We start from the raw sequence: 12776 nt of genomic DNA on the forward strand, positions 1-12776 counted from the left end.
GTTTAGGATTTAGGGTTTAGGATTTAGTTTATGATTTAGGGTTTGGTTTAAATTTAAGGGTTTAGGATATAAGATTTGCCCAAGGGTTGAGGCTTTTCCCAAGGGTTTATGGTTTAATATTTATAATTTAGGGTTTAGGGTTTAGTATTTGTCGACAGATTTATCAATATTAAATAAAAAATATTTTTTTTGATAATTCTACTATTTTTTATTTATCTAAAAACATAATTTATTTCATTAAATTCTTATTATTTAGTTTCTTTTTTTTAAAGATATCAAATCTTAAATAACTAATTCCTATTGGTGGGTGAATGTAGAGGTTCACCCTAGGGGGTGAACCTAAGTTTTGTTCAATAAAAATAGATGAAATGAGAACCAAGTTTTGTCCTTATTGTTGACTTTCCTTTTACTGTGAAACTAACGAATCCCCTATAATGCGTGATCATTGTTGTTCCTTTTGCATTCTTTTTATTTAAATTTTTGAATATTTTAAATTAAGAGAAAATTAATTACATATCGGGTCAAGTATGTAACCAATTCTTTTACATTTATACAGATTCCCTTTTTTCCCTTTCATATACGAATCATATGTATATCATATCCCGTAGATCATGGATGACTATCCTCCGATCCGTATTAATTTAGTGGGGATCTCAATACGTTATACCATATCAATTATCTAAAGTTACGGAAATTGAATGATTGAACTAAATATTCCTGGCTTATATTCGAAATCCGAAAATATGTGGTCTGTTCATGTATGATCAATTACCCCAACGCAAAACCTTATGATATCAATAAATACACATATTCAAAAAAACAATTCTGTTATAATACGGTAATACAGTATGTTTAAAATAGGTATTTATATGACGGATCTGTCTAGAAATCCGTATATTCTTAGAGATCTCCTTGTGTTACGATAATAATCATGATATAAAATAAAGTTGGACTATATTCAAATTCGATATTATAAATGATATTGTATTTTGTTGTATAACTCGTATTAAAAAACATATTGGAAATTTTTGAATTATGCTAATGTAGATGGTAATAAGAAAATTATATCAGTTTGACAAAAAAAAAAGAAAATTATATCAATTTTTTTTCTCATACGATGAGTGCAAATGACAACTTAATCTTTACAGAATTGGATTCAAATCTGTGTATGGGAAGGAGATGACAATATATTTATAAATGGGGAAAAATATAAAAGGGAGATCGAGATAAGGAAACATATAGAAAACTATGGTATAATATTATATGAGGAATAAATAAGGCCTTGCGTGCGAGTGGTAATTCGCGTAGTTTCCTAGAGTTAGCGATGGTTTTTTTAACATTTGCCTGAGAAGGCCTACCTGCTTGTCACGTATCCAATAATGGTATTTCTGTTAATATTTTACCTTTTTAAGGTTTCTTTTCAAAACTGTTTCTATTTTAATAGTAAGGGGATAAAATTTAATGGTTAAACCATTTTTGCTTAGGTATGAGAAATATATGGTACTATGATATTTAAATAGGTAAAGGATTCAAAAATAAGTTTGGGGTACATATTGTTTTAGCTAATAATCAATAAACAACAATCCAAAAAAATCAAGTCTATGCATTTACCGAAATAATATAACTGCTAATCAAAAATAGTAAAATAACAAAGAGTAACCAACAGCTGCATATAATATTCTTAAAATTAAATATAAAACAACTAAAAAAGCTACTTGTGGCCTAATTTGAAAAAAAAAATATCGACTTAGAAAGGTAAAGCAAGTCAGTATTTTTTTACCGACTTAGAAAGGTAAAGCTGTGAGGCTTCTCAGACACTTCATTCGACAATGAAAAGCTAGAGTTCGAATCAACCATAATTAATTTCAAATCATCTTTCGGTAGCCTGCATTAGTTACTAAAAATGCTCAGAGTTCTCAAACTTCATAAAAAACCACAATCAAATCGGATTTTGGTAACTTACAGATGAAAAATCAACCATAGTTAATTGCAAGATCCTTAGTCTTTCGTTGATCTTGGATTCTTAGTATTTCGCCAAAAACCTGTTATTTAGAAAGGTGAAGCTCAAAGTAATATACTTAAAAGTTAAAAAAAAAACTGTGAATTAAAAAAACCTGTGAATACTTAGATAAAGCTCCACTACGATTCATGTCTCTCGCTTGAAAAATTCTACGGTTGAAACCCTGGAAACCATTAGACGGATATGTTTCAGACAATAAAAAGGAACAACATGTAAACGAATTATAAGGCAATAAAAGTAATGGAAACTTTATATAATCACACTTACATTTGCTCTACACGACTTGTTTTGTTTGGAATGACCACTATCATTATATATAGGTTTATATCTTGGGCACGAAGTTTTTTTTCCGATGCAATTAATACCCGATATTTTTTGACTCATAATTGCCAATCTTAGAATTACAGCATAATTACCTATTTTGAAAATGAATGAATGATAAAAGGAATGATTGTTTAATTATTATGGACGGATCATAAATGACAATCATAGTAGTTACCAAAATCGACACCAAATTAAAGTCGCTCAAAAAAGGTTGCTATATATGTACACACGAAACTAAACACAATAAATTAAAGGCATTTAATTAATACACGAAATTAAATACAGTAAATTAAGGTTGCTATAAACGGATGCATCAGAAATTGAATGCGAATAAATCGGTTATATTCGACGATGAGAGTATATTATATAAGTGGACAACGAAGCGGTTTCGGCAAAGGAGACAGCATCGCTCTCCAGATGACAAACAGTGGAGGAGCTGACTGCAACATAGTCCCAAACCTAAACTTCGAGACTCACCACGCAGGAGAATCCAGCATCGTTGAATCCTCAAAGGTCAAAGCCTTCGAGCCTTGTGATGCTCGTTACACTGACTACACTCCCTGCCAAGATCAGAGGCGTGCGATGACTTTCCCTAGAGATAGTATGATCTACCGCGAAAGGCATTGCGTTCCAGAGAATGAGAAACTCCGTTGCCTTGTGCCTGCGCCTAAAGGATATGTGACGCCTTTCTCTTGGCCTAAGAGTAGAGATTACGTGCCTTATGCTAATGCCCCGTATAAGGCCTTGACTGTTGAGAAGGCGATTCAGAATTGGATTCAGTACGAGGGTGATGTTTTTAGGTTCCCTGGTGGTGGGACTCAGTTTCCTCAGGGGGCTGATAAGTATATTGATCAGCTTGCTTCTGTGATACCTATGGAGAATGGAACTGTTAGGACTGCTTTGGACACTGGTTGTGGGGTAATATGTGTCTTCTTTATTAGCTAGTGTTCTGAATATCGGTCTAGACGCCCGTATAAACAATAATCCTCTATATAAGGCGTGGAGTTTAACTTTATCTTTGTTTATTTAGCTAGAAATAGTAAAACTGAAATGTTTTGGTAGGTTGCAAGTTGGGGAGCATACTTATGGAGCAGAAACGTGCGAGCAATGTCGTTTGCACCAAGAGATTCACACGAGGCTCAGGTTCAGTTTGCTTTAGAGAGAGGTGTTCCCGCTGTTATTGGTGTTCTTGGCACCATAAAGTTACCATACCCTACACGGGCTTTCGACATGGCTCACTGCTCTCGTTGTTTGATTCCATGGGGAGCAAATGGTAAAGACAAGTTTCTAGCTTCTTTAACAAATGATTCACTTACTTAATGTTGTTTTTGGTGTTTGAACAGATGGGATGTACTTGATGGAAGTTGACCGTGTGCTTAGACCGGGTGGATACTGGATTCTATCTGGTCCTCCGATCAACTGGAAGATCAACTACAAGGCATGGCAACGTCCCAAGGAGGAGCTTCAAGAGGAACAAAGAAGGATTGAAGAAGTTGCTAAGCTTCTCTGTTGGGAGAAGAAGTATGAACACGGCGAGATCGCTATCTGGCAGAAGAGAGTTAATGATGAGGCATGCCGTTCAAGACAAGATGACCCTAGAGCCAACTTCTGCAAAACTGATGATACTGATGATGTCTGGTATGTAGCATTAGTTAAACGACACCATAAGGTTGTAGCTTTGGTTCTAACCCATCCTTATTCTCTTAGGTACAAGAAAATGGAAGCATGTATTACACCGTATCCGGAGACTAGTAGCTCAGTGGCTGGAGGAGAGCTTCAAGTGTTCCCAGATAGACTCAACGCAGTGCCGCCTAGGATCTCTAGCGGTTCTATCTCTGGTGTCACGGTTGATGCATATGAAGACGATAACAGACAGTGGAAAAAACATGTGAAAGCTTACAAGAGAATCAACAGTTTACTTGATACTGGAAGGTACCGGAACATTATGGACATGAACGCAGGGTTTGGTGGGTTTGCTGCTGCTCTTGAATCTACAAAGCTTTGGGTTATGAATGTTGTCCCAACGATTGCTGAAAAGAATAGACTTGGAGTTGTATATGAACGAGGACTCATTGGAATCTACCATGACTGGTAAGTGAAAGAAACACACTCATCTTATGACAGCATCTCAAGGCTCTTTGTGTTCTGGTTTGAGAGACTTTGTTTTCCAGGTGTGAGGCTTTCTCTACATATCCAAGAACATATGACTTAATCCATGCGAATCATCTATTCAGTCTGTACAAGAACAAGTAAGTGTTTCTGTTTTTTTTTATTCAAACACATGTTGATTGTGTGAGGTTTTGAGCCTGCTAATGAATCTTCTTAGGTGCAATGCGGATGACATTCTTCTGGAGATGGATAGGATTCTCCGACCAGAAGGAGCGGTTATAATCAGAGATGATGTTGACACATTGATAAAGGTGAAGAGAATCATCTCTGGGATGAGATGGGATTCGAAGCTGGTTGATCATGAGGATGGTCCTTTAGTTAATGAGAAGGTTTTGATTGCGGTGAAGCAGTATTGGGTCACCAACTCCACCTCGGCTCACTGAAGTGTCAGTGTGACCTGGACATTTTGATCAAATGATAGGAAGCTTTATTCGTCCTTAGGGAATGTGAGAGAGCTAGACTCTCGTATTTGTTACACTTCTTCAAGTATCCCTATTTATTTAATGTAATAGTTTACCAGGTAATTAACCCGCTCCTCTTTTTTTTTGGTTTTTGACATGAAAGAAAAAAATCTGGGTTTTTTTTCAACAGAGATATCAATACCATTAAATCAGAATCATTCATAACTTATATCCTTAATGAATGTTTTAAAGTTTTCCAAAAATATCCTTAATGACATGAACAAACAAAAAAAATCATTAATGGCATTAGTGTCTTTTGATTTTATGGGTCTATTTCAACATTTCAATTGGACTTACTAACTAATTAAATGGATTATGTTTTTATATAATCAAATTCAAATTCCATAAACTTTTTAATATCAATACCACATATTAAAGTGTGCAATAATTTTAATAAGTTGATATTAGAGATTCAAATTTTGTAACTACACTGGATAATACTTAATCAAAAATATTATTGGCCAGTTTATATGTTTAGCAATATTTTATATAAATTATAAATCTTTAACATTATATAATAACCCAAATAAAAATTTCGGATAACAATGTTTTGAAAACTGACCGAACACTGAACCGGACAATTTACCGGATTACTGGGTCATTGAGTCGACTGCAGGTAAGCCGCGGGTGAACTGCAAATTAATAAATGAATTAATTTTATTATATAATAATATATTAGCTAATAAATTAAAAAATAAAAATATATAAAACTAAAGTTACTACTTTCTAAATATCTTTAAAACATAAAATAATAGTTTGGATATATATATATTTTATGTTTAATAAACATTTAGAATACTTAAGTTAACTTTTTATATTTTTATTTTCATTTGATATACAACTAAAAAAATTATCTATTTGTTCAACCGATGGTTCAACTGGTACCGGGTTTTGGGTTTTAGTGGGTTTGAGCGGGTTTTTAAATTTTGGGTTTTTTACAAAACCCAACCCGAATTTATTTTGGGTCATCGGGTTTTCCGGTTCAACCGCGGGTCCGGGTTAGATTTCAAAATACTGGATAAAACTATTGTTTAACTTATTTACAAACATAAAACGGCTGTGATGCATTTTAAATTTCGTCATACTGTACACACTATAACAAACCCGCATAATTGAAATTTGATCATTTCACAGTTTATATAATTAAAACGAAGAATTATCAATCTTTTATATTGAAAAAACAACAGAAAAAATACCCGCCTTTTTAAGGGCGGGTCAGAATCTAGTATCTGTTTAAAACTAAAGATATTACATATTTTTAGTCATTATACCAACTGTATATAGGGCTAGACAGAATATCGGTGATTCGATTCTTCTGTTTCGATTCAAACCGAGAAACTGGAATATCAGTAATTCTACAAAATACTAATATGTAATCTTCGGTAAGAAATGAAGTAAATGGCAAATCACAAATACTAATATTGTATATAAGTTTTTATAGTATTTTTTATTTACTAAATTTATTAAATTATTTCTTAGAATTTAAAAAGTAATATATTTATTTTTTGATAAATTATTTTTATCTTATATAACTTTGTAATTTTATATTTATTTTTAATTTAATTTATTATTTTTTTACATATCAACCGAATATCTAGTCAAAAATCTAAAATTTTCGGGATATCTAGGACACAAAATATCTGAAAGGCTACATATCAAATCTGAACAGATAATTGACTATTCAAACGAAACGATCAGATCATGAATACTTCCAAAAATCCTGATACCCTTAACTATATATGTAATTTAAAAAAAAATTATAGAAACAATATTGTAAATAAACATTTTTGTAAAAAAAACACCTGAATTTTACTTAATGCTATATACTTCTATGCCTCACTCATCTGCATACTTTCAGTATGTGTGCATATATTCTGGGCTTTTCGGCGTATCTCCAACTTAATATGTTGGGCTTCTTTCAGAAGTAACATACAAATTCAATTCAACCCCAAAATCAATTTTTTTTTTGTCAATACTATTCACTCTTGAAAATTTCAATTTCTCCTTATTTTTTTAATTATTTACAAAATTGTCATTATTAATTTATTTTTAATTTATTTCGAAAATGATAAAAAACCTATTACACCTTAAACATTTCTTCTTATTTACAATAATGTCATTATCATCAATTTTTCAACCACCATTAACAACCATTTTTGAGCTCATTAAACCTCAAGAACTCAATTTTCAACCACCTTTTGTGATTCTAAACAAAAAAAAAACTTTCATTTCTCTCATTTCCTCTTCATTTCTATCTAAAAAACTCCCATAACTTTTAGTTTCATAACCATAATTTCATATTTTCGAATGTACTGTTGTGAGTAGTCACAGTTGCTTCCTTTTGCTCATATTTGGAGATTGGACGGTGAAAAAGAGTGGAAACAAGCTTTACACCGGAAAAAGGTAAGTGTTTTCATAGTTTTCGTCATTTTTTCAGATCTGTGTCGCGATAGTAGATTGTTTTGTATGTCTACCAGTATATGTAGACTTACAAAACAGTCTACAAGTCAACGCACGAGTTAGTTTGACAATTGACGAGAAAAACTTTTTTTGTAAGGTAGACTTCCCTGGAAATCTACGTTTTTATCTTTGATAACAAAAACAAAAAAAGTAGGTAGACTTAATAAGAGGTCTACGAAAAGAGATTAGTTTTTTCATTTGACCTATTTTTTGATTTTTCAAAGTAGACTTCATCGACAGTCTACATTACGTAGACTACTTGGGAAGTCTACAAAATGTCAGTTTTTCATTTGACCAAAACTTTGACCACGTTGAATAGGTGATATACCATGGATTTTATTCATTTTCTACAATGTTATAGTATTTTATTATATAACTAATGTGTTTTCTAGCCTGTTAGGTATGTTTTCAGGTTCAGGAGCGTTTCATGATAAAGTGATGCTTTTGGAGCATTTTGGAGTACAAGAGATAATACACTAGAGTTGACCATTCAAGACCAAGTCGGAAGTCAACATTGTGATAAGAATCGATCGATACTCATTCAGAGTTGTCGATCGATGTAGCTGAGGAGATCCGCGTACAAGAAGAGTATAATCGATCGATACACATCTAGTGTTGTCGACCGATATCGAGGACGAAATGGTTTAACCGACTACTTCACCAAATTACGAGATTGCCCCTGACGAGTTTTTAACCTAATGGGAATGCTTAAATATTCATGCTAAGTGTTTTTGACGGCAAGTCTTGAAAAAAGCTTTTGAAGGCAGAAGCAAGCAAGCAGAGAGTGTGAGAGAAAGCTAGAAGTTTTTTATATGTTTTGAGAGATTGGAGAGATCATTGAGAGATTTGTGATTGAGCTCCATTTATTTTCTATTCTCTATCTAATGCAATTTTTTTACCTATCTTGTATTATGAATTGCTTAACTATGTCTGAGTAGTCTACTTGTTAGATCTAGGGTTTAAATAGGTTTGTGGGATTAGCTCCAAACTATAATTGCTAAGTTGTGATATTCATCAAATAGATTGCACCCTATGCTTGTTCTAGAGTAGTTAACTAGAGCATAGATCACTAGGATCTTTGATATCTTGAATTATCTGTTTGAACTAGTTGTCTCCTTGGAGAAGAGCTAACCGCCCTCCTTAAGACCTAGTGTTCATTATCGGCTCGCGTCTAGGCATATCTAGAAGCCGTCGATCGATATCCTGACGGGTGAATCGATCGGCGCTGCGAAAGGTGTATCACTTGATATCTCTAAAGGATATCGATCGACTCTTTTTCTGGTCAACAGACGACAGTTGTGATCAAAGATCTAGATTATTTAACCAGTGAGACATCACTGAGTGTTAAGCGGCTGAGTTCTTTAGTATCATGCAAGCAACTTGTTAGGCATTTATAGATATTGTATTCTTCATTCCTGAATAAAAGCCCTAAGTCTAGCACTCTTCATTATCATTTAAACAACCATCATATTGTTAGTCAGAGCAACTACCTTGTTCATTTTAGGATTGTCATTTATATTTTCATCATTAAAACCAACTTCACCTAGGATTGATTAGTTGATTAGATTTAATTGGTTCTCTAGCTCCTCGTGATTCGATCTCTAAATACTACAGCTGAACCTCTTATTTGAGAGAGCAAGCTCTATAGGGTAATTTGAGCAGTACCAAGCTCTATATATATATATATATTATTTCTTTCCGTTTCATTATGCTGTCCTCATGACTTCTCTTAGTATCGTCTCCTTGCTTTTTGCATTTTTTGGAGCCTGCCGATGTAGCTTGTCTCTTCCATGAAGATGGTTTCCGAGCTGCCGTCTTTGCACGAGCACTGGAAGAAGATGATGCGGTGGGGTTTAGTCCCATCAAGAAAGCTCCCATCGTTCCCGTTGGCAAGTTTTGATGCTTGCCATATTTATTATCAACATCCAGAGTTGGGGTGGGCATTGTCAGTGGGGTTGTAATGCTTTCCTTAACTACTGCCTCACTCAACTGCTTTTGCGTTGTAATCATCCTCTGAGTAGCACTTGCCTCATCAAACTGCTGAGGACTTGGTGTTGAGGTTTCTACAAACTCTTGTATTCTGTCTTCCTCGTCGTTTGGAGTCTTGTAGATTTCCCCCACATCTTTGTTCAGAATGTTTGATATTCTAGGAGCACTTTCTAAGCGTAGTGCAAATCGTTGAGCCACTAGGTCTTTTCAAAGCTCATCCAGAACCGTTTTCATCTTGAACTCTCTTATTCTCCTCTCCCCCGGATCAGTGCAGTTCATGTAGAGTTGCATCTGTTCAAAGACCTCAGGTGCGACCAGGTTAGATCGAGGAGCAAAACCCGGGGGTACAGAGGAGCCAGCATGGCCATCAGTGTAGCCGATAGGTTCTTGTGATGCATTCTAGGACCTGGACCCGATGGGTTTGACTCGGTTTGATTTCCAACATCCACCGCTTTGCCTCTCTGTTTTCTTAACAAGGGACATCTTTGTTTCTCATGCGTCAACCTGAAACAATAATAACACTTTTTCTTCATTCTCTCATACTCCACATCAATCCAAACAGTGCCTCCTCCTTTAGGTAACTTCAAAGACTTCTTATCACGTACTGGGAGATTTAGGTCCATGACCACCAGGACCCTGACATACTCTTGTAGCTGTGATTTCTCAGGATCATACTCTATGTCCTTGACAAAACCGATAACCCCAGCCACTGTCGATCGTTTTCAGCGTGAAATAGTTCACTGGGATTTTGCTTAGTCTGATCCATACCTCCGTTTTTTGAAGGAAGTTTGGAGGCGGGAATTCAACCCATCTATCCATGGCCATACCCCAATCATCAAAAGTCCAGAACCCCTGCTTCATCACCATCTGAATATCAGTCTCAAGCTCGAAGATCAACTGAAAGGTTTCCCTCGTGAGAGCTATCCCTCTGTCCCTCTCATACACTTTCCAGATTCGGGGCATGGTTCGCAGCATTCTAGCCATGTTCTGGCAGTCTGGATTGGGAAGAGGTCTGATCAGTAATCTTCCGTTTCTCACAATAACACTGAAGTCATCATCGTCTGGTATGTCAATAGGAACATCTTTCTCGAGTGACATTGCTTGCATAACTTTCGATAGATCACCGTCCATTAGGAAGAGGAAAACAAGTCGCAAAGTGTGGGGACGATAGTCAGAGCTTGGTAGGAAAAGAGGTTTAGGAGGCGGCGTATATAAGAACTCTAGATAAACTTCAATATTCTTTGAAGATTTAGGGTAAATCTCGTGAGTATCTAAAGATCTGGCCATATTTTTAACAAGATTTTGGAAAATTTCAAGAACAAATCCTTTGGCGGCAGGAAAAGTTCTCCTCTCAATGTTATCTCCATTCCCATTGGACGATTCTGAATCGCCATAAGAAAGAGGAAAAAATCGCCCTTCCACGGTCGCTCTCGCTCTCGCCATCTCCTTGTAGTTAATCTATATCATTAAAAGAGAAGTACCATTTAAAATTCTCCTTTAATTTTCACACTTATTTACACTACAATGCCACTGAAAATTAAGTAATACTTCCTATTTTAATGTTTTGTCTTTTCCACTTAGATTAATGTGTTTTCAAAATTAAATTTGAATTAAATACAAAATAAATAATATTTCATATTTTAATGTTTTGTCTTTTTCACTTATATTAATGTGTTTTCCAAAATTAAATTTGAATTAAATACACTTCATTAACTCCTCCATTAAATCAATGTCAGATTAAAAAAATATTTTTATTTGACAAATAATTCATGGAAATTATAATATCAATTTTTCATTTAACAAATTTGAACGAAAAAATATTACCAAATTTGAACCGAAGCTAAGTAATATCCAAACGGATTTACTATTTTGGTATCTAGGGAACCATAACCAAACTGATCCGAACGAAATATTTAAGATATTCGAATGTATTTAAATCATATTTATATACTTCAATATGTTAGCTATTTTTAGAGTTAACATCCAAGATATAAGCTATTTTAAAGTTGTTTTAAATATTTGAAATATAAAAGTAGTCAAAAGTAAACATCTTAAGTAGATAAACAATAATCAAAACACCAAAATACTTAAAATATATATTTATTCTCTATCCAAATATTCAAGTTAAACCTATTTTTAATTTTTAATTTAGATACTTTGGCTTACATTACTCAAATTTACATGTTATATTATTTTTATTTTTAGATTTTGAGAAATTTAAAGATATATAAATTTTGAAAATTTAAAAATAGTTTAAACGGATATCAAACCCGTAAAGATCCGAATCAAACTGGAACAAAAGTTTATAGATACACGAATAGAGTTAGAATCTTTAAAATCAAAAATCTCAAACCCGAATATATTTTAACCGAATTCGAGTGGGTAACCAAATACTCATTTCTAGCTTAGTCAACATAAAACGATCAAATATTATAAATATACTATTTAGTATAAATAAATAAAAATTAAAACTGAAAACTAATATCCGTGCGGCCGCATGCATTAAGATATAGTTATTAATTACGGAAGAACATACCTCTGAACGTTGAACCCACCATCTATAAAAAGGCATGTTACGATGACTTTACTTTTTATCAAAACATGTTACGATGACTAGTGTTTGAATTTTCCTGTAACAATGTCTATTGACTAGGCCTATGTGCTGATTAACCTACTGAAGGCCCAATATAGATCTCTTGAACTCGCAACGTTTCCTTTAGTCGGCCACGAACTTACAACTTATAGGTCCAACAGATTGGACACGTCGAAGTCGTCGTTTAGACTTCTTTTCAACTATGTTTAGTTATACAACCCATGTTTGTTTTACTAGAATTTATTGATCACCTTTTGCTTGGTACTTGGTAGTGCCATTTATAAAACTATCCCATTCTACTGAGCTAATCAACATTAGTTTCATATAAATTCTACTTGCCCTGTCATGTAGCAGCTAATGTTCTATATTAGTATATTACCAGACTTCCGGAAATCGATATATTACTGTTTGATTGTGTAGTAAATAATCAAGGGGAATTAGGGAACATAACCATTACTGGAAAAAAATTAGCCATATAACCATTATAAGGCATATGCTATGATATACCATATATTTTCTACAATATATATAAAATTGTCCTCATCCTTTATCACTTTGCACACGAGCTTCTTCTTCTTCTTATTTTTTTTTTTTCTTCTCATCACAGATATCACAAATGCCTTTAATTTGACAACAAACTTTACAAAGGATCCCAATTTTCTATCAAAGGAAATCAAGCTAGCTCCGGTGAGATTGAACAACAACTGATTAATCATAAGATAAAACAATTGATCATTTGATTATTTTTCTTCATATATTT

General features: G+C 33.8%; 1 protein-coding gene across 1 annotated transcript; it reads left to right on the forward strand.

Annotated features, from left to right (window-relative positions):
* Positions 1-2695: 2695 nt before the first annotated feature.
* On the forward strand, positions 2696-5037 carry LOC108812800 (probable methyltransferase PMT2). Its single transcript, XM_018585165.2, has 6 exons — positions 2696-3262; positions 3407-3617; positions 3688-3982; positions 4052-4435; positions 4516-4593; positions 4671-5037. Exons 1-6 carry the CDS (start codon positions 2696-2698, stop codon positions 4894-4896), a joined length of 1761 nt encoding a protein of 586 aa, XP_018440667.2. The 3' UTR covers positions 4897-5037.
* The last annotated feature ends 7739 nt before the right edge of the window (positions 5038-12776 follow it).

This window comes from Raphanus sativus, chromosome 6, assembly GCF_000801105.2.
Source record: "Raphanus sativus cultivar WK10039 chromosome 6, ASM80110v3, whole genome shotgun sequence".
In the NCBI taxonomy this organism is placed as follows: domain Eukaryota; kingdom Viridiplantae; phylum Streptophyta; class Magnoliopsida; order Brassicales; family Brassicaceae; genus Raphanus; species Raphanus sativus.